The sequence below is a fragment of the Octopus bimaculoides genome, chromosome 27, assembly GCF_046866305.1.
Source record: "Octopus bimaculoides isolate indiv1 chromosome 27, ASM4686630v1, whole genome shotgun sequence".
Lineage (NCBI taxonomy): Eukaryota > Metazoa > Mollusca > Cephalopoda > Octopoda > Octopodidae > Octopus > Octopus bimaculoides.
In genome coordinates, this window is record NC_142954.1 from 19,050,170 (window position 1) to 19,074,264 (window position 24,095).

Below are 24,095 nucleotides of genomic sequence, written 5' to 3' on the forward strand. Positions count from 1 at the left end.
TTTTTGTTTTTGTTAGTCTTCTTTTTTTCAATTTTTGTTTTTTAATTCGTTGTTTAACCACAGGTCAGTTGTGGTTAAACAGACCTTTGATGATGGATGATCAAAGGTGATCCTGTTGTTGCAAGATTGATGTGTTGGTCGTTTAGATTATATTTAATCTTTGTAAAATAGAGAGAAAGCAGGAGGATTAGGGCTAAGAGATAATCCTAATCCTCAATTTATGGCATGTAATCCATTTATCTATCGCTAGCAACAGACAGTATTGTGGAAGGATTCCGACCATCTCCATGTGATTAAAAGGGAACTGAGACATTGCGATAAAATGAAAAACTGTGAACAACCAACAGGAAGCGATTCATTGCTATAACCAAATCAATTGCACAGCTTCTGCAAGGAACTACAAAAACTGTCTTTTTCAGACAAGGGACTAATATCACCAGATAGAGCCTGAGAGAGACAGACAGACAAGAACTATTTGTAAGAATCACATTCCAGAAGTTTTGAGACTTTTTCAGGAAAGATAATTAATTTCAAAGGACAAAACTCTTAATCTCCTTCAAAATAGGATCCCTTGACTTCAATCCACTTGTAGCACTCCAGCCACTTCGTGAAGAACCCATGAAAGACCTCCAAAGTGAAAGTGTCAGGGAACCTTGTCGCAGCCTCCTGCATCTTTTTCAGTTTGGGGAACAACCAAAAGTCACAGGGAACAAGGTCTGGGCTGTAAGGAGAGTAAGGGACAGTTCTGATGCCCATCTCTGTCGAGTAGTAGGTTACCAGGATGGAACTGTGGATTGATTCATTGTCCCGGTGCAGGTATTCTGCCCTTTTGCCACGAAATCCCTTCCTGAACTCCCTCAAAACCTCCACAAAGTATTCTTTGATGACCATCAGGCCAGAGGGAAGCCAGTGAATGTAGATGATGTCCTTGCTGTCAAAAAAGGGGATCACCATGAGATTCCTACAGGACTTGCTTGCCTGGTCCCGTGAGCCAGAGAAAAACAGATGTTTGGTTCATACAAGTTAATCCATGACTAGTCTGGAGCATTTCATAACCTTCTGTAGCATTTTTTGCTCAGTTTAACCCAAAACCTCATTGCATGGCAAGCCTCCAAACGTACTGACTGCATTCTGCAAATTAGTCAGCTGTGACAAGCAGTGTATAGTAAGGTGTGTTCAAAGTACTGTTACAGCCGTCTCCTACAAACTAGAATAACCAAAGTTGGCAGATCAGCTTATTAGATGTTTGGTAATGATATACTAAAATTGCAATAATCCAGGACATTTATAAATGCCTCACCTAAAAAAGTTCTCTGAACTTCTAGAATGCACTTTGTATCAGGTCATCCCATAAGTTCTTTTCGATTTTACCTTTTTTAAAATTGAATGAAATTTACTAGTATTTTAGAATGTCTACTGGAATTAAAAATTATTTTTATACATTTGTGTACATTTAAACTAATTAAATATTATTTTACAGAATAATAGAATTAAAATTTCTTTGATTAAAACCCTTTCTAACATGGAAGTATCCAAAGAGCATTTAAGGCACATAATGCTTTATGAATACAAAAAAGGTAACTCTGCAGCCGAAGCGAGTCGAAACATGCACTCAGTTTATGGGAAAGAATGCTTGAATGAAAGAACTTGCAGAAGATGGTTTGCAAAATTCAGAAGTGGAGATTTCAGCTTTGAAGATGAAGATCGAACAGGACGTCTAGTTGAGTTTAATGATAAGCTCCTTGAGGCATTACTTGAAGAAAATCCTGCATTATCAGTTGAAGAATTGGCAATAAAGCTTAGTTCAAACCATACAACTGTTCATCATCATCTTCAACAACTTGGAAAGGTTCCTAAACTTGGAAAATGGGTGCCTCATGAATTGTCCGAAAGCAACCGCAAATCCCGAGTTGACATCTGCTCTTCTCTCCATTCTTGCGAACTCATTTCACCCTTTTTGGATAGACTTGTGACTGGTGACGAAAAATGGATCTTCTATCGAAATGTTAAACGTTGTAAACAGTGGCTTGGTAAAAGGGAAAAAGCTCAACCACAACTGAGAAGGGAACTTCATGGGAAAAAGGTTCTCTCTATCTGGTGGGATTGGAAAGGAGTAATTCACTTTGAATTGTTACCACCTAATGCAACAATCAATGCTCAAGTCTACTGTCAGCAATTAGAGCGTTTGAGCCAAGCTTTGAAGAAAAAAGACCCACTTTAGTGAATCAAAAAGGAGTGATGTTTCCTCAGGACAATGCGTGACCCCACATTGCAAAGATCACATCACAGAAGATTGAAGAGCTTGGTTGGGAAAAAATTCCTCATCCACCTTATTCTCCCGACCTTGCTCCTTCAGACTACCATTTGTTTCGTAGTTTACAGAATCATTTGGGGGACATAACTTTCGCAAGCCAGGAGGAGGTTGAAACTGACATTTCAGAGTTCTTTGCTTTGAAACCAAAAGAGTTTTACATTGATAGGATTAAAAAGCTTGTAAATAGATGGAAGGAAGTCATAGATAATCAGGGAAAGTACACTGATGATTAAATATAACATTTGATCACGTGTTTTCTTTATTCAAAATTCGGACAGAACTTATGGGATGACCTGACAGGTCCAAAAAAAAAGTATATGTGAGAGGGAAAGGATTAAAGGTACATAAGAGAGAGAGAGAGAGAGAAAGAAAACGAGTGTATGAAAGAGAGAGGATGAAAAGACAGACAGGTGAAGATGTGTGAGAGACAGAGAAAGAGTATATGAAAGGTAGAGAGGAAGGTGAGAAGACAGGCAGAGAGAGAAGTATGGAAGGTAGAAAGGATGAGAAAACTAACAGGAAAGATGTATGAGAGAGATGTCACTAATAAACTCATCAGAACAATCTGGATTTATTTCAATATAAAAATAGTTTTTGTTTTCCAAAATATGACAATTTTTTTTTTTTCAAGAAAGCAACATGGCATTGGTGATTGTTTGTGTGTATGTGTGTGTGTGTATACACATGCATATATGAGCATCTTTGTGTGTATATGTTTATGTGTATTAGTGCATGTGAAAGTATTTGTGTATCTACGTGTGTGTGTGTATATATATATATATATATATATATATATATATATATATATATATATATATATATATATATATATATATATATATATACATGTATATATGTATACACACACATATACATGTCTGTATTTGTGCATGTTAGTATGTGCTCACTGAACATGTATATGTATACAGTTGTATGTATATTAGTCTGTGTGTATGTCTGCATGTGCTTGTTGAGTGTGGTTTTACGTATATACATGTATGCGAAACAGAAAGGAATTTTTTTTTTTTTATACAAGTCCTTTTTTTCATATGGAACAGTTCATTATGCAGTGGAAGATCTCATTACTTTTGTTGAGGATATTCATTCATTAATAAATTTCCCTTTTGCAATTATTGGGAAGGAGAATAATTTGAGCAGAACCAGTGTTTTTCTACAAGTATGGGGCCCATCCAATATACATCTGGCACAAGAGTTTTTCATTGGTTGCCTCATGAATTAAATAGTTGACCTGACCCTCAACAGATAAGGGCAGGCCCCTTGGTTTCGTCTTTGATGCGTGGATCCCTCTCATGCGATGCTCAATCATTTGGACATGGGTCATTGCTTGCTCATTGGTAATCTCACCAGAACTGACTTGGTGTGATCTTTGGCCCTTGGTCAGTTTCTGCCACTCAACAAGAGGGTCATAAATAAATGGTTTTAGGACACTCATCAGAGGGTCCATTTGGTTCCGTAGTATTTTAAGGGTCACTTCACATGCCTGTCGGAAAATTCCTTCATATCCCATTGGTCCCATAGCTTTGACCATGTTGTTGGTCAAGCGGAATGGTACGCGCTCGGGCCACTCGAACGTCTCCCCTTTATTGAAGAGACAATTGAAATCGACATGGACACAGTCACCGGTTGTGGAGTCCATCAGTATGTTCTCACCGTGTCTGTCCCCAAGTCCAAGGATATACCCAACCATGTCCATCACAGCAGAGGTTCGGGCGTATGCCAGTCTAGAATTGTACCAAGCTGTCGGGTCTGGAAATGTCCGCAGGAACCATTCGTAGAACACGCTGGGATGAAGATTAAGGAGCATTTTGAACAGTTCTAGTTTCCTTTCAAGCGGTGCCTGAAGAGCTGGGATGTGATTCTTCAACTCCCGATTACTGATTTGTAACCCCTTTTCGCGGTACAATTTGCGTAATATATACTGCAGACCACTTGTGTTGTTCACCCATTCTATGATGCCGCATTCTTCGTTCAGTGGAATCACAGTGTACGTGCGTATATGAAGCTGTCGCTTTCTGGCCTCAGGGTCTTTGCGTAGGAACTTGTTGACGATCGTAGTAAACTCCATCAAACGACAATCCTTTCTCAAGTCGTCCTTTGGTTTACACATCATTACATACAGGTGACCATCACTACCTTTGATTGTGATCTTCTTTGGTTTCTGTAATGAAGGTAAGATCTCAATTGTATCTTCAAAACTGCTGATGTAAACAGTGTCACCCGGGAAAGGATCATGGTCGACTTTATTATCAGTTTTCGTCATGGGTAAAGTAACCGTCATTGAAGATTGCAAGGGGACAATTATATTGCTGAAATTAGGGTCATCAAGGAGACGTTTTAGTGACTTGAAGTGTAGGGACAAACTCAAAGGCTGAGTGTCTGGACAGTGGCGCTCAGACAATTCCAGCAGACGTTCTGTAAGTTTATTGGCATCGAGTAAGAACTTGCCAAGTTCTTCCTTCATCAGTTTCGCTTGGTTGAATATCTCTTGGCATCTCTTTACTCGTTTTGGATAGGACGATTTTGAGACAGCCATCAACATCCAAACAGCTTGAGCAGGGAATGTATACAGTAGTTTTGCAATTATTTTCACCAGGTGGCGAAACACGTCTGAGTTTGCATGACAGATGCGAGAGATGAGCTGTGAAAAAGCCGTGAAGAGTTGATACGGTGCCAGTTTGCGACTTATTTGTTCGATCACTTTATTCAAATTCTGCAGAATGGTTTTCTGAGACTGCAATTTTTGTATGTGCGATGTTTGATTAGATGTCTGGTCACGGAGCTCTGACTGAACAACAGTTGAACCATAATCCAGCCACAGACTAAGAAGCCTTGGAAGAGATTGATAAATGTATTGATTTCCGTACTGCAGTGATGTCCCGTAATTCTTCACAACAAATATATTGAACTCTCCTTGCTTCACTGAGTTTTCGTTGTCGTCTATCAAGTTGTTCTTCATTTTGTCATAGTATTTAGCAAGGAAGAAGTAGCCATCTTCCCATTCCGAACATGAGTCTGTGACATCACGATACTGCTTCAGTACAGTGTTGCTATCCGTGTTGGAAGTCTCGTCGCAGTAATGTGTGTACAACAACTGCGCCTGAGCATAGGTGAACAGTTTTTTTTTGGAGCTCCTTGACATGTCTCTTTTCAGTTGATTCAGATCAGGGAAATGCTCGGCCATGCCTTTTTCAAGGCAGGAGAGAGCTTGATCATTCTGCCCCTTTTCCCAGAACCATTTAGCTTTCTCCAGGCAATATTCAGGCAGATTGGAGGAAGCTGCTTGAATGAGGGAGCCATATGCTGTTTGGAGATAACCGGCTTCACGGGCAGCTGTTGCTGTATCGAGGAGCCATTTCCCTATCTGCGGGGAACAATTGGAACAGCTTTCCAGTGTGATGAGGGTACGTCGTAAAGTGAGTACAGGTTCCTGGATGCGAAAAGGAGACTGCATCAGCTTTGAACGTGCATCCCACTGCAATAAGAGTTCATCGAGGCTCACAGAATCAGATGAACTTTGTTGCTTGCTTTTGCTCCGTTTGAGCAGAGTCTTGGAGTCAAATATAATTTTTTTCGCCTGCTCAATCTCATTGAGCATATGTAATCGTACAATGTATTCATAACCTCGAAGATATGAGAAACTTTCCATGCTAGCTGCCGATAACGGCCCCATTATTTCTATACATGCACTATTCATATGCTTCTGATAGCTCTCTTCGTGTCGGTCCTTGATGGCCAAAAGAATTTTCCCCAAGCTCACAACCCAGTCGTTGCTTTCTTTCTCCAGCTTCACATAAGATTCCAGTTTGCTCCAATCTCCGAGTTTAGATGTGGCCTCAACACGATAGGTGTTCAGTTGTGTGCTCCATGAAGGATGGTTAGCAATGATGCCATCAGCATGAAGAAGAGCTTTGTTCAGCTGACCCAATTCCATCAAACTCCGCAGCCAACCATGGTGATGAGAGATTTCTTCAGGTTCTAACTGAACAGCTCTTTCGTAACAAGCCTCCGCATCTTGGTACTGGCCAATACTCTGATGGGCTAAAATCTGTTGCACAAGGGTCGGCTGTGCTTGCCGAATGGCCGCAACTCCTGCTACGCCATCGTGTTCGTCTAAAGCAACATAGATGCGTTGCAACAGATCGAGATGTTGTTGGATATTGCAATCGTTGTTTCTGATGAAATGTTCAAAGTGCATCAATGCACGTGTGAATGCATTGCAATTGAAGCAAGCTTCTGCAAGAACATCTTGTGGGATGTGATTCAAGAACGCATTTACTGTTCTGTAACTGGAGTCTTTGAGATACACTGGTTCCTTAGATATAGGCATTTCAGCTACCTTAAGCTGTGCCCTGTTTGTCCTCCATTTCGATAAATAATCAAGAACAGAGAAAATAGTTTGGGCACACATGTGGCGCATATCAGTTACACTACCCTGTCGAGTGTCCGACTTCCTTATTTGGTGCAACACTTCCATGATCTCATTATAGATGTCTTGGATGTCCCCTTCAGTGCCATCTAGCAAGACTTGCGTGACAACATGTGGCAGTATATATAAAGCAATTGAAGGATCATATCGTGTTATAGGACTGCATACTTGAAACACACGTAATGGGTGGTTCTGCTGGACTCTTGAAGACAAATAAGTGGTCCAGATACATATCCATTCCTTGTACTTGCTGCCCTTCATGCTGCCATAAATTGGTTTCTGAAGATTATCCCAGCTAAAAGATGATGATGAAATATACTTGGAATTAAGCAAAGGTTGTAATATTTCTTGGACATGCTCTGGAAAACGATTCCAAAGTCTTCGTTCAGAACCATGCTCGTTATTTTCTTCAGGTTTGTCACTTATTTTATAAATTTGCAAAAGATCTTGCAAAGCTAGTGATGCACAATCCTGCACCCTCGTTTCAGTAGCTGCAAGAAAAGCACGGATTATTTCATTTATAATTCCAATAGCAAAATTATCGTCTTCAGTACTTGCTTGGAATTTGGCCATTTCTTCTTTTGGATTATTTGACGTCAACTCGAGGCGTCCAGGATCGATAGCACCAATCTCTCCAAGACAATCTCCAATCAGACATCGAACCCTGTGATCCGGAACTTTGCAAACAGACAAAAGCACAGAGATCAACTGCGATACTATTGGATCTGCAGTTTCGTTGTCAAGCATGTACTGATGCAGTTGTCTTTGACTGCTGTGAAGTAAATTCCTCAAATTTGACAAAGCATGAATTTGGACATCCAAGCTTTCGTGTGTCACACCACGTAACGTATGAGTTATCTTTGTTCTTAAGTCTGATTGGCTAGAAAGACTACTGGAATATTGTTTCAAAACATAATTCACATTGGACAATTCTGGAATGTCGGGTAAAAAATATATTTCTTGGAAGTGACTACACAAAGCGTCTTTGTTCTCGATGATGAGGTAGTTGAAGATCTCAGCAGATTGTGCAGGAAGTTGTTGAATCAACGGTAAAAGAGTGGCAGATATCGGTGACAACATGTCACCCAGAGCTGGCAATTCCACGCTTCGAATGAACGAGTTCCACGCTTGACAAGCTATTGCCAGGAAATCTTTCTCATCAAATCGTAGACTAATTCGGAGTGTATTCATAATTTTGTATCTCACAAAAGTGATGTGTTTTGCTCCCATTAGCTGGATGATGGAATTTAAACTATCCAACGTGAGTCTTTTCTCTTCAATTGGAATGCTAGATATCAATAATTGAGAATCGAAGAAAGCCAAAATTCCAAGTAATCGAGGTTGGAGATAGTTGGCCATATCTTCTGTCGTGGCTATCTGTCCACGATAGAAATCATCATAGGAGCAGAGACGCTGTAAACCTTTGAAGACTTCAGCATAATTAGTACTCAGGTAGAGCAGGAGTTCGTTATGGACTCGTTGGAAGTCAATGCGAAGCAGGTAAGTTAGCTCAATTTCAGTCTCGGCAAAATGGAACTGGAGGGCTTTTGCAATTTCCTGTTCATTGTGATGTCGAATGAGATAAGAAAAAATGTATTTCGTGGAAGAAATTAGTAGCTTCTTGCGACTTGGCACTTGTAAAAGTGTAGCAAGAAGCTTTATCAGAGATGATGCTGTCGGGGAAGCCATAGCAACCAATTGGGGAAGTAGAAATCTCTCGGTGCTATGTATGAAGGCTCTGATGTCCACATAATCAAACACATTACTGACCTCTTTCAGTTTCTGTTCAGCTGTTTTACCAATGTTTAATTTACAGGATTCATCCATTGTCTTGACCAGGAACATACAGATAGGTTGTTGGTAATTCATAAATATATTAAAAGGTTTCTCACCTGCTTTTTTAGCTCTTGAAATGCCCTGAAGTTGCATGTAGGCCACAGCGCTGGAGACAGGAACATCAGAAACTATGTTTTCCAAAAGGAACAGAGTGACGTCCAAGAGAAGAGGACCACTTGAATATTTACCAAGCAGCCCAACTGTCATCAGGATCGATTTCTGTAGCTTCACACTTTTCGTGTCTTTTAAATCTGCCAAAGAATTCTTCAGTTTCTCAAAGACAATATTTGCAACATCAAGACCAGAGACTTTGATCAGATTCCAACAGCAGTTGCTGAATAAAATGCAAATATCGTAATCTGGATCATTAATTAATTGCAGTGAGTAATTTAGCAAGTTAAGAGCCCAGTGTTCAGTGAGTTTTATCTCTACGTGGTTATAGACACGAAGCAGACTGTGTGCAAGAGCCGTCCGATATGCTGTATCACTGATGTCTTTGTAACCAGAAAAACAAACAAACATCTCCTGTATGATCGGCAACTTGGTCTGACTGACCAACATCTTATGACTTGTCTTAGCATCATCACACTGCTTACATTTCAACTTGAAAAGGTCAAAGATGTTTACTTCACCACCATTTGAGTCAAATGAATTACTCTGGCAAATTTCAGTCTCTCCTGACAGAACACAAACAAGTTCACCAAACACTGATGCCAAACTGTTGTCAACAGTGGGATTCTTCATGTTAAATAATGGCAAGATCAACTCAGTCATGAGGTGAGCATAGTTGTCTCCAAGAGTATGTAATAAAACAACAGAGGAGCGAATTCCCTGCAGTATCAACGGAAGGCTTAAATTATTAGCTAAAACTGATTTGTAGATGTGACAACGCCACTGACCAGCAATATATTTGGGGATCCAGCACAAAACTTCCATACATATTTGGCATGTGAGGTCATCTAAGAGCGGAGACAATCGGCCACTGATCTCCAACATTGGTTTCAGGTCAGCTGAATGTAGATCAAGCCAGGAAGCATTGTTGGCAAGCCATGGTAAAGAAAGTAACACAACAAACTCACTTACCAATTCCGGCACTGCAGCACTGAAATCTTTCACAATCAACAAAGCAGCAACAGATTTTGCAATTACCTGAAGACTACAATTCAAAAGTTCCTTGACCTTAGATTCATCAGCATTCTGAAGACTTGTGCAAAGAGAAAACAAATTCTTCCATAGATAAGAGATTTCTGTTAATTCCTCTTTAGAGAGCCATTCTGTGAATTTCTGGTCAGTACTGTAAACTTTTGGTTGACCGTCTTTAGTTTTCTTCTGCAAAGGATTGTCTTTGAAAGAATGGAATAACAGTACTGATACTTCCACAATAACCTGTACACCAGTTAACATACACAACACCCCACTGCTGTCGTTGTGTGACTTTCCTTTGAACATTTCTAGCTTCCGCTTGATTTCCATGAACAGTTTTGATTTATCTTCTGGAGTTATTTTTTTCCTGCTATTGTTGCTGGTTTTGCTTTTCAAATGAGGGAGATATGGCAATTTAGCTTTTTTGGGCTGATGTTCTTCAGTTTCCTTAGACAAATCATTTTCATTGAGACAAGAGGATTCCATTTCCCAAGACACCAACAAACATAAGTTCTGCACCAAAAATTCTTTGTTGTAAACCCTGCCAAGCAAATGACATAGCTTCTCCTTTAAAACGTTAATAACTGGGCTGTAAACTGAATCAAATATATTTTGAATTTGCTTTAACTTAGTCAAAATATGGTTGAGAAATGAGCTGACAGCACTACACATATCAGCAGATGGTTCTTGCTGCAACTTCTGAAGCCATCCACAAAGACTCATAAATTCTATAAACTTGTTTAACATGAGGTCCAAATTAGCTATGTCTAAATGATTGCCAATACCAGAAGAATCAGCTTTGAGTAGGGCATTAAGGGTCTTAACATAGGCCGTCTCCATTAGAGACAATTCTTTTGATGTTAGTTCTGCCTGGTCTCCATACATCATCGGTGGAATCGCTACCAGAACTGCTACAAGATACTCCAACTGCTCAAATTCCGGTATGCCATGAAGAAGCAACAACTGTTCAATAACTTGTAACGAAGCAGCTTTCAATGGGACGTCTCCATATTCGATCTGGGCTAAAAGACTGGGACACAAAACAGACAGCAGTCGAGTATTCCACCCGCCATTTAAGTATCTAACCTGTTGTGAGAACACTAACGTCAAATTGCCTTGCAGGATCTCACATGACTCACAACCCAGTTTAATAACAGCTTGGCGTATTTCTGTGTTCTGTTCAGACGGAGGTAAAAAATTAGAAATCAGGCGTAAATCTACGTTAAAAAGATTCAAAACAATCGGTTTATTTTCGTCGGTAGATTCCAATCCAGAAGACTCAGAGACTGCAAGTTCACTAAGACAACAGGCCAGTTTCTCAAGGATTTTATGGTACAGGTAAGGTTCGTTTATCTTCAAACTATTAAGAAACTGGACAATCAAGGTGACACATTTCGGATGGAGCTGGTGGCAGCCGGGGTGAGTGAAGAGGCTGAGAAGCTGGGATGTGAACCAATACATAAATGCTTCACATTCGTCAGGTGAGTCTTGGCTAGGCTGCTGGTTCTTGGTAAATTTAAACTCGTCTAAGATGTCTGAGGTAATTTTCAGCAAGAAATGACACATAGATGCAGTGGGGCCGGCAAGTTTTTTGGCCACCGAGTCGAGATCATAGAGAGACTGACCAATATGTAACATGGCATGTGTCAATTGACTTGTGTCGCTGGTGGTCTTGTATTTCTTGAGTAATTCTAACAACAGATTGAAATCCATAGTAGATGCCATGACGATTAGAATGAAAATATGACACTTTCTGTTGAGTGTGTATGAATTTATTATTATATCACTCTTTCAAAAGACTATCGAGAAGAATTAATCAAGAACTGTTCATTTTCCTCCATCAATAATTTAAAAAGAAATCATCGTAAGGCTTTTTAAAGCTACATCACATCATTAACAAAAGATTCTTATTTGAACAGAAAGACAACACAAGACAAAATAAATAAATTAAATGAAAGCAAGGTACGTTTTCCTTCTGAAAGGTACTCGGCTAAGATTTTTGCCGATGTCCCAACATTACGATCCTATTTAGAGAATGTTTTTTTTAGTTTATATTAACTCAGTGTTTACCTGGTGTTTTTGACGGAACCACGAGGCTGAGCTGACATTTGCCGCCATTTCCGCATTTAATACATAAACAATTTAGAGTCACCTCCCTTAGTTTCGTCATTTCGTTTTCTCCTCGGAGCAAAACCAAGTAATGGGCGGTTCTCATCCCAGCATTTCAAAATAAAATGAAATGAATGAGAGAAAAAAAGAAAAAGCACATTAATTCGTATTGATTCACGTATGACATGACTTCAGATTGGTTTGCTACCGATTTTATTTCGGCGTAACTTTCTGAAAAAGACATAATTCTTTTTTTTTTTTTATCTGCCGTGAAGGATTTCTGGTCGAATGAATCGACGCCAGTACCTTTTTTTAAAGCCTGGTACCTATTCTGTCAGTCTCGTTTTGCTGAATGGCTAGGTAAACAAATCAATACCGTTTGTCAAGCAGTTCTGGGAGACAAACACAAATACACACTCATACGTGTGTGTGTGTGTGTGTCCGATCCAAATTTGATACTTTTTACTCTTTTTCTCTTTTACTTGTTTCAGTCATTTTACTGCGGCCATGCTGTCAGGTGACCAAGCAATTTCAAAGAATTAATGCATAAGTGGCTGAATATTCCACAGATATATGTATTTTACTTTTGATGTAGTTCTCAATTAAGACTCAATGGGATTCAGTATGTGACAAGACTGGATCTTAGAATTACAGGTTCAATTCTTCCCACAGACTTCTGCACAATTTCACTTACAAAACATGAGCCAACCTGAGGCTAAAGTAAAAGAACCTGAGACTGCAGGAATTGGTAACATTGCACCATGAGAAGGGTCATGGGGAAACACTTAAAGAGTCCCTTTCTCCAAAGATAGAGAATGGTCTAGTAGTCTCTTCTAGCACAAAAAACTGATATGGTACCGGAACCACCTAATAATAGGTCAATGGTTTGTAAAAACAGCAGAAAGTTAAGAAGACTGAATAATTCACAGATTCTGAGACAAGTTTACAATTTTCATTGAAGCCTTTATTCCTTAAAGCAATGTTTAACACAAAGCAATGTTTAACACAAAGCAAAGTTTTACAAAGTAATTCACATTCAACAAGTTAAACCCAGGATGGACTGTAATAAAACCAAGAACTACTTGTTTTTTTAAAATGGCTTTGTTTATATGTTTTTTTTCACAGACACTTGGGAGAAAAAAGAGGTGTGTGTTGCATCAGCTTTATAAACTTCCACAAGCTATGTCAAAAAAAGTTAGAAACTTCAAGAGAATGTGAAATAATTCATTTATTAACAGTATAACTCAAAGTGGATAAAGTTATAAATAATTCTTTCTGATGTTGGCACAAGGTTAACAGTTTTGAGGGGAAGGGGAAATTTGATTACGTTGGCTCCAGTGCTCAACTGGTACCTATTTTATTAACCCCAGAACAAAAGAGCCAGAAAAAATACCACAGAGTAGTTTGTCTGATGCGCTAACAGTTCTGCCAGCTGACCATCTTATATATATATATATATATATACATATCAAAATAAGCAACAAGGATATCCAAAGTTAATGCAGTACGATTGTTTCATGCTACTCCATTTATTTAAGCAATGTGAACATTACATCAAATGTAAAATGCAGAGCAATCTTCAGCTGCACAAAGATACAGAAATTTACTGAAATTACATTTCAACAGAAGGACATATTTTTATAACTACATTTAAACTCTCCAAGTAGAAAGGAAGAATACAAAAAAAAAAAACATTTTGACTTAGCCAGACCAAACAGGCTAGTAATTACTGGCTAAGTCAAAATTGTTTTTTGTATTCTTCCTTCCCACTTGGAGTGTTTAAATGTAGTTACAATAATATGTCCTTCTACTGAAATGAAATTTCAATAAATTTTCTGTATCTTTGTGCAGCTGAAGATTGCTCTGCATTTTACATTTAATGTAATGCTCGCATTGCTTAAATAAATGGAGTCACATGAAACGATCATACTGCATTAACTTTGAATATCCTTGTTGCTTATTTTGATTATATATATATATATATATATATATATATCAAGAATATCGAAGAGTAATAGAAATATTAGAAATTTCTACCACCAGTGGCCTAGCATGTAAAAATTTAGTCCATAGACTATATATTTTTCTTCATATAAATACAGAGTACATTTAAACATATAAGAGGTATCCATCATAGGATTCCTTGCATGCTAGAAAGAACAGTTAAATTCCATATCACTATTTAGGGATAAAACTTTGAAGAGTATGAAAAATAAAAACATTTACCAACTAATTCCTGATGGTAAATATTTTTATTTTTCATTCCTTTAAAAATTTTATTCCTAATAGTGGTTTGGAACTTAGCTGTTCTTTCTAGCGTGAGGGAATCCTATGATGGATACCTCTTATGTGTTTAAATATACACTGTATTTATATATATATCTGTAAAAATATGTGACACTTATTCAGTAGCCATGATAAAACTCCGAGTTTCGGATGCCAGGGTGGGAACCCACGCCACCATCTCTTCAGTTATCCGGCCATTGAAAATTCCTGTGAAAAATGACCAGATAACTGAAGAGATGGCGGCGTGGGTTCCCACTCCGGTATCCGAAACTCGGAGTTTTATCATAGCTACTGAATAAGTGTCATATTTTTACAGATAAATTCCTCTATTTGCATAATATCGAGGTCTCTTTCTTTTGTTGTCCTTCCCATCAATATATATATATATATATATATATACAAGAATAAGGGCAGGGAATCGTCAATTAATAATAGAATTAATAATTAACAATTTTGCCAAGTAGTTCAGTATGAAAAAAACCTTTATCGGTAAGACCATTTATCATCATAAATATACAGGGATTAGCAATTGAGTTGCTTCTCCAACATACTGAAAATTTAGAAATAGCAGTCAAAGAACTACTGATTCTAAACTACAAATTTTTCTCTAAAAATTTTTCTCTAAAAAATTTTTCTCTAAAACGGATGGCGATATTTATGGCGGTATTTATGTGTGCCATAAATATCGCCATCCGTTTTAGAGAAAAATTTGTAGTTTAGAATCAGTAGTTCTTTGACTGCTATTTCTAAATTTTCAGTATGTTGGAGAAGCAACTCAATTGCTAATCCCTGTATATTTATGATTATATATATATATATATATATATATATATATATATATATATATATATAAAATTCTTACTAGTATAAGCAAAAGACCTGAAATTTTGAAGGAGGGGGCTAGTTGTCAATTACATCAACCCTAGTTCTCAACTGGTACTTATCTTATCAATCCTGGAACCAAAAATCCAGAAGAAATGCCACTAAGGAAGGAGCAGGCTAGTCATCGATTCCATCAACTCCAGTGCTTGTCTGGTACTTATTTTACCAACCCCAATAGGACGAAAGGCAAAGTCGGCCTCAGTAGAACTTGAACCCAGAACGTAAAGAGCTGGGAAGAAATAGAGCCGAGCATTTTGGCTGAACCACTACCAATTCCACCAGTTCACCACTTTAGATAAAACTATAAATAATAGAATGAGAAAAACCTATTTGGAAAGAAAATGTTGAAGGCATTTTAAAACTTTTTCTATCTACATGGAGAATTATTTCTAACTTTATCTACAAGTTATATAGCTTTATCTGCTTCAAATTCCACTGTTAAAAACAAACTTTCAATATATTTTAATCATTTTCATTAAAGCAACATTCAAATTACAAATTACTAATTTCCATTGTACTCTGTTAGTCTATAACCATATGTAAATGAATAGTTATTCGGCTGACCGACACCCTTAAGATCTGTGAATAAGTGACATTCGTTTTTCTCTTTAACAAAACTGCTGCAGTTTTGATTCTCAAAGCAAATGCTTGCACAGCCCTGGAGACTGGAAACTCCAATTGGAGAAGGAAGAAATTTCTTGGGAGCATTCTTCCAAGGAAATTTCTGGAACTTCATCTTTCTGCTAGCTGAAAAAGAAAAAAAAAGAGAAATTAGCATAAAGATTTCTTCTTTCATTTACTTATGAATATCATCAGAATGTAATTAAGAAGCTTGATTTGCAGCCTTGTGGTTTGGGTTTCAGTCCCATTGCACAGTACAGCACCTTGGGAAAGTATCTTCTGCTATAGTCCCAGAGGAGATGGTTAAATAACAAATATATATCAATATAGTGTAAGATAAAGTGATGTGCAGAGTATTTGAGGATTAATAATTGAATTCCATAGAAAGGGTTAATATATAGAGATATTTTACTCTTTTACTTGGTGCTGGAGCACCACCTTTAGTCAAGCAAATCGACCCCAGGACTTATTCTTTGGATGCCTAGTACTTATTCTATCGGTCTCTTTTGCCGAACCGCTAGGTTACGGGGACATAAACACACCAGCATCGGTTGTCAAGTGATGTTAGGGACACACACATACATATACATATATATATATATATATATATATATATATATATATACGACGGGCTTCTTTCAGTTTCAGTCTACCAAATCCACTCACAAGGCTTTGGTCGACCTGAGGCTATAGTAGAAGACACTTGTCCAAGGTGCCACGCAGTGGGACTGAACCTGGAACCATGTGGTTGGTAAGCAAGCTACTTACTACACAGCCACTCCTACGCCTTTAAAATTTTTTTAATTCTTTTCCCTTATAAGATTTTTTTTTATATATATATTACATTATATATGAACTATTTTGTATATTCAATATACTTATGTGCACCCACTACTCCATAAATAAAATTTTTTTCTTATATTCACAATGCACAATAACCTTCTATTACTTAAACACTCATTACTTACATAATATTACTATATTCTTCCCTCTCACTTTATGCCAAGCTAGCTTATCAACTCACATTTTTATTTATACATAAACATAGACAACCTGCTAAATATCAATAATTATAATTTTAAAATGTTTACTATCATTTTCCTAGCTATATTATCTCCCCTACATTGTTAATTTTAAGTTTTACAACATCTATTATACCTCTTAATGTTTTTTTAATATTTATAGCCACAGCAAGTATTTACTATCTTAATTCTGTACTATTAACAACTAACTTCCTATTTTTTATTTTCTTACCTTATATATAATACACACAAACGAATATATGTTCCTACACTAACACAACTCCATTATATGTCGCTCTTCAAGCATTTCTTTACCTAACACTTATTCTCATTGCATTCTAGCAGCCTCCTATATACTACATTCACTAGTTTAATTTCATTCCTACACAAAAAAAAAAATTTTTTTCATGTACACCATACCTAATATTACTTATAACTGTCAAGTCATATCCTAATTCAGACGTGACTATACCTTTCCATTGGACATCTCTATAAAATTTCCTCTAATAAATGACTTACTTGGATTTAGAATTACTTATCTACTTCTATAGAGGGAACATCTCTTAAAACCTTTTCAAATAACCGTTAACTGCCTCAGTTTTAGTTTATACACAACTAGACTCACATTCTCAATTTTCATAAGGATAAATATGTACATCTGAATTTGTTCTCTGCTATTCCTTTCATCAAGTCTTCTGTAATAATAATAATTTTTTGTTTATAATTCTTGCACTGAGGTGAACAGTGATATGTAATTAATTTAATTTAATCAAATTAATTTAATTATTCTACCATGAATTTACATGTTAATAATGCTGTTTGAAATGATCATATGCATGCACTAAGATTCTTTCAAATTTTAACATCTTCTCTTCTTCATTTTTAACAAATTTGTTGAGTTCTATGGAATACATACATACATACACATATATATATATATATATATATATATATATATATATATATATATATATATATATATATATATACATACATACACACACACACACACACACACATATATATATATATATATATATATATATATATATATATATCATCATCATCATCATCATCATCGTATAACGTCTGCTTTCCATGCTAGCATGGGTTGGATGATTTGACTGAGGACTGGTGAAACCGGATGGCAACACCAGGCTCCAATCTAATTTGGCAGAGTTTCTACAGCTCGAATATATATATATATATATATATATATATATATATATATATATATATATATATATATATATATATATATATATATATATATATATATATATATATAAATGGCATTAGGAAGGGTATCCAGGTGTAGAAACCATGCCACAACTGACAGGTGGAGTCTGGACAGCTCCCTGCAAGCCAGCTCCATGTCAAATTGTCCAACCCATACCAGCATGGGGAGCAGACAGTTAAACGAAGACGATGATGATGATGATGAATGTGTGTGTGTGTGTGTTTCTTCCATTCGACAATTAGTGTTCGTTTGTTTATGTCCCTGTAACTTAGCATTTCTGAAAAAAAGACTTGTGGAATAAGGACCAAGTTTTAAAAATTAAAACATACATAACTATTGAGGTCAACTTGTTTGACCAAAACCCTTTAAGGCAATGCTCCAACATGGCCACAGTCCAGTGACTACTTCAGTAACTACTACTACTACCATCAGTAACACCACCACCACTACCACTACTATTACTACTTCAACAACTATAACTACCTCACCACCACCACCACCACCACCACCACCATTATCACCACTACTACTACTACTACTGTCATTGTTGTTGTTGTTGTTGTTATTGATAATCAATATCATATCTTCGTTGAAACAATCTAAGCAACACTCAAGTTTATGTTAAACAATACAAAGATATGTTAAGAAATATCAATGTGTCTTTTATGAGTTGTTGTTGTTGATGAAGTGGTTTCAAAAAAGTTCCCAGATTAATTCTGTAGTGCGCCAACAGATGACAGCACACAGTTGCGTGTGCAGTGAGAGCTAGCAATGGCCTTCACAAGGCAATGTGCCTCCCGAGTTTCTTGCCAATAGCAACATGGTACCGCTTCCTCATCTGCCCTATTTGTGTATGTGTATTTGTGTCTGTGTTAGTCCCCCCAACATCACTTGACAACCGATGATGGTGTGTTTATGTCCCCGTAACTTAACGTTTCGGCAAAAGAGACTGATAGAATAAGTACAAGGCTTACAAAGAATAAGTCCTGGGGTTGATTTGTTTGACTAAAGGCGGTGACTGAAATGTGTAAAAGAATAGAATAATACATATACATATATACTTTTATCTTTTACTTGTTTTAGTCATACTGGAGCACTGACTTACTCGAAGGTTTTAGTCAAACAAATCAACCCACAGGACTTATTGTTTTTAAGCCTAGTACTTATTCTATTGGTCTCTTTTGCCAATCCGCTAAGTTACAGAAATGTAAACACACCAAGTTCAGTTGTCAAGTGGTGGAGGGACAAACAAAGACACACACACACACCCACACATATACATACATATATACATACATATATACATATATATATATATATATATATATATATATATATATATATATATATATATATATATACACATATATATATATATGTAATTAGATTCTACTGCTCTGTAACTTAGAGTCTGCTTCTCTTTCAGATTTATGGTTTACTCACAGTATATATATATATATATATATATATATATATATATATATATTTAATTAAATGTATTTATTCTATCCTAATAAATAATAATTCCGATAGAATAAATGGGTTAATAGAAACCAAGGTAGTAAAGATCACAAAATAACTGTGGTGTAATTCCTGTTGGTGAGGCAGAAACTCCTTGATATTTTGGGTATTTGAGTATATTTTAAAATTTAAAGAATGGAGAAAACGCATGTTATAACTGCATACTTTATTCCGACATATGTTTCGAAGAATTACAATTTATGCGATCCATAGGAATCGGCGATGTTAAAAATGTAAACTTCTCCTCAGGGAAATGCATGGGAATCATCATTAAATTTTATATATATATATATATATATATATATATATATATATATATATATATATATATATATATATATACAATGGGCTTCTTTCAGTTTCCATCTCCAAAATCCACTTGCAAGGCTTTGGTCAGTCCAAGGCTATAGTAGAAGACACTTGCCCAAGGTGCCATGCTGTGGGAGTGAAATGGGAATCATGTTGTTGAGAAGCAAACTTCTTACCATACACCCACATCTGTGCCTGTGTATATATATGTGGATGGAGGGATAGATAGCATTATAGATGCTTAACAACAGGTGTTAGTTTATTTACATCCTTGTAACTTAACAGTTCAGCAAAAGTAATCTGTAGAATATGACCCAGACTTTAAAACAGAAAAAAGTACTAGGTAAAAGAAAAACCTGAAAAAAAAAAAATGAATGCAAACTCTTCATTGACCTTCATGTGATTTGAACTCACAACTCAACAAATTATAACTAAATACCACAAAGCACTTTGTCCTCCCATGCTCTTCTAACATTTCCAATAACCATGGATTATCAGAATCCTCACTGACTTTGCTAAGCTAACATTGGATTAATATAAATTTATACGGTAGATGGGAAGTGGGGGGGATCACTTCCTGTCTATTGTTCAAGTCAAATTGTGGATTGTTGAGCAAACAATGGGAATTTCTCAAAGATACACAAAGACAAGTCTAGACCAATACACAACGGAAAGTCAACTGATTTGATAAATGACTGCTTGTCTTTGTGTGTGTAAATATATATATATATATATATATATATATATATATATATATATATATATATATATATATATATATATATATATATATATTATGTGTTTGTGTGTGTGTGCATATATATATATATATATATATATATATATATATATATATATACAGGGGGCAATGGGTAAATTGTCACCATTTTATATTTTTCATTTCATGCATGTGCATTGTCTGTTTTTGATTTTGTTGACTACACAGTATAGTAGGGTCAGTTGGGCACCATCTGTGAGAAAAAGAGCACCATGACACAATTCACTCTGCCAGAAATTTGGAAATGACATACTGTATTGCTTGGCATTTGTGCCAGAAGCTCCAATATGAACATTTCAGTGTGTTTGGGTGTCAATCTAGGACAGTGCAATCTGAGGACATGTACCGAGAGTGATAAAAATCAAACATCCTGTCAACATCATGGTGTTTGGAGTAATCACTAGATGTGGCAAAGTTATGCTGCCATTCATCTTCCCATACGGTCTCATGCTTAACACGGAGGCCTACATCAAGTGCCTAGAGGAGGTAGTGCTGCTTTGGGTCAAGAGGGTAGCTGCTGGAAGACCCTATGTCGGGTAACGGGACTCTGCACCAGGCCACACAAGCAGCAGAACCCAGTCAGGGCTGTCAGACAGTTTCTTATTTCTTTATTGCCCTCATGGGGCTAAACATAGAGAGGACAAACAAGGACAGACAAAGAGATTAAGTCAATTACATCGACCCTAGTGTGTAACTGGTACTTAATTTATCGACCTCGAAAGGATGAAAGGCAAAGTCGACCTCAGCAGAATTTGAACTCAGAACGTAGTGGCAGACGAAATACCAGTAAGCATTTCGCCCAGCGTGCTAACATTTCTGCCAGCTCGCCACCACATCACCCTTTACATCTGGCCACCTAACTCCCCAGACTCAGCTGATGAGAGATGCAGGGGACAAACCTGTATGCAGGAACAACTACGATTTTATTTAGCTTGATATGTCTTCTCAAGCACAGCAAACCACCAGAAGTCTCGGTCCCTTATCATCCCCTCTGTTACCACTTTGTCCAACATCTTCTTGGGTCTACCCCTTCCACAGGCTTTGTCCTCAATGAGAGAGCAACACTTTTTGATGCAGCTGTCATCATTTATACGCATTACATGGCCATACTAGCGCAGTCTTCTCTCTTGCACACAACATCTGATGCTACATATACCCAGTTTTTCCCTCAAATCACTTACACTCTGCCTATATGCACACTAACATTACCCATCCAGTGGAGCACGCTGTCTTTGTACAGGCACACACACACACACACACACCTGTGTGTGTGTGTGTATGTGTGTGCCAAAGTGACAAAAATGTAGTGATAGGGTATCTGGGTGAACCTTTAAGGTTCAAGGCAGGTAGGAATGGATAGGATTAGAGTCAGGGTTAGGGTGTGAAGGAATACATTGAAGGATTGGGAGTGGGTGGGGGTACAAATAAGATAAACATATTAAATAAAAACAAGAGCACCCAGAGAGCACAAACCTCCGCCAAGGCAGCGCCAATGTCCTCTCAATGGTTAGCCAGAGATGATTTTAAAAATGAAAATATCTGAAATAAACTGGACCTCTCTCACAAATGAAAATACTAAAAATGAACCTGACCGCTCTCAAAAATTAAGTAAATAAACAGGAAAAATAATTCAGAATCCTTGTCCGGTACCGGATTGATGCCAAAATTAAATCAGTTCATACTAGTTATGATGCCAAACATCCCTGAAAGTTTCATCTGAATCCATCCAACGGTTCTTGAGATATCTTGTCCATGGACAAACAAACAAACACAACTGAAAACAATACCTCTGCCTTCACTACAATGGAGGTAAAAAATATGAGAAGAAGAGACTTCAAATATTCCACATAAAGAAAATTTCAAGGGAGGGGTAAGTTGATTACATCAACTCCAGTGCTTATCTGGTACTTAATTTATCAACCCCAATTGGATGAAAAGCAAAGTTGACCTCGGTGGAATTCGAACTCTGATCATAAAAATATGAAATACCACTAAGTATTCTTCCCAGCATGCTAATGATTCTATCAGCTGTCTGCCTTAATAATAATAATAATAATAATTATAATAATAATAACAACAATAATAATAATCCTTTCTGCTATAAGGACAAGGCCTGAAATTTTGCTGGAGAGGATGAGTGGATTACATCGACTCCAGTGCGTAACTGGTACTTAATTTATCAACCCTGAAAGGATAAAAGGCAAAGTCGACCTTAGCAAGATTTGAACTCAGAATGTAAGGATGGATGAAATACCGCTAAGCATTTCACCTGGCATGCTAATGATTCTGCCACCTCTTCACCTAAATAATAATAATAATAATAATGATGATGATGATGATGATGATAATAATAATGATAATGATAATAATAATAACAATAATGGTTTCAAATTTTGCTACAAGGGCAGCAGTTTTGGAGAAGGGGATGAGTCACTTACATTGACCCCAGCGTTCAAAAGGTACTTATTTTATCGGTCCCAAGAAGATGAAAGGCAAAGTAGACCTCTGTGGCATTTGAACTCAGAACGTAAAGACAGATGAAATACCGCTAAGCATTTTTGCCCAGCATGCTAACAATTCTGCCCCTTCACTATCTTTAAAATGTTGATTATAAAAGAATTAAATAAAAACTCTAATACAATTATGTGTGTTAGCTGGAAAACAATATTGAAAAGGCCATCTCAGAAGTTGAAATTGGTGCTGTTCAGTTAGACCCATATCCTTATGTTTGTCTTTGTGTCTATGTTTGTCCCTTAGAACCACCTGACAACCAGTGTTGGCTTCTATAAGTTTCCCTAACTTAGTGGTTCAGCAAACTAGATCAATAGAATAGGTAAAGGGTAAAGATCCCCTTCGGTCATGAATGAGCATGAGATTACACCTAGAAGGTTACCCTCCGAGGCACAAGTCCAGGTAAGGTTGTTTGTGGAAGACCAGTAGTCGCCCATGCATACCAGCCTCTCCTCTCCACATCACTGATGTTATCCAAGGGAAAGGCAAAGGGGCCGATACAGCTTGGCAACAGTGATGTCGCAATTCATTTCTACAGCTAAGTGAACTGGAGCAACGTGAAATAAAGTGTCTTGCTCAAGAACACAACACACAGCCCAAACTCACTACCTCACAATTGTGAGCCCAGTACTCTAAACACTGAGCCATGCGCCTTCACAGAATAGGTACCAGGCTTAAAAAAACAAAAGTACTGGGGTCACAATGCTGCAATGTAGGACTGAACCTGGAACCATGTGTGTGGCAAGCAAGCTTTTTATCACAGCCGTGCTGCACCAAAGAATATTATGATTCTGGTAATCAACCACCTGTGCTGCTATAATTATAGAAATAGATTTCTTGGAAATACTTACAACATTTGCAGGCCTTCACTTCAAAGTTGATCGGACCATTACAGGTGTTGCATCCAGAGAGATGTGGTATTGTTTGACAGGTTCTTGACCGTTGTACTTTGTTGGTACGACAATCACATGCAGACCAAGGAGTCCATTTTGACCAGCCATCTAAATAAGAGAATAAAACATACATACATACATATATATATATATAATTGTGAAATTTTTTCGCCATGAACGGTT

General features: G+C 37.1%; 2 protein-coding genes across 2 annotated transcripts in view; both read right to left on the reverse strand.

Moving 5' to 3' along the window:
- Positions 1-3,336: 3,336 nt before the first annotated feature.
- On the reverse strand, positions 3,337-12,291 carry LOC106868981 (serine/threonine-protein kinase ATR). Its single transcript, XM_014914465.3, has one exon. The coding sequence runs from the start codon at positions 11,463-11,465 to the stop codon at positions 3,486-3,488; it is 7,980 nt and encodes a 2,659-aa protein (XP_014769951.2). The 5' UTR covers positions 11,466-12,291; the 3' UTR covers positions 3,337-3,485.
- Positions 12,292-14,953: 2,662 nt separating this feature from the next.
- The window catches only part of LOC106868991 (uncharacterized), an 18,505-nt gene continuing 9,363 nt past the window's right edge, over positions 14,954-24,095 (reverse strand). The window contains exons 4-5 of the mRNA XM_014914476.3: positions 23,871-24,020; positions 14,954-15,764 (exon numbers count right to left, since the gene is read on the reverse strand). Coding sequence (XP_014769962.2) covers positions 15,520-15,764; positions 23,871-24,020 — 395 coding nt within the window. The 3' untranslated portion in view covers positions 14,954-15,519. The remainder of the gene's footprint in view (positions 15,765-23,870; positions 24,021-24,095) is intronic.

Excerpts from the sequence above, each read along its gene's own strand:
- LOC106868981 (XM_014914465.3), bottom strand. The coding sequence starts at position 11,465 with ATGGCATCTACTATGGATTTCAATCTGTTGTTAGAATTACTCAAGAAA.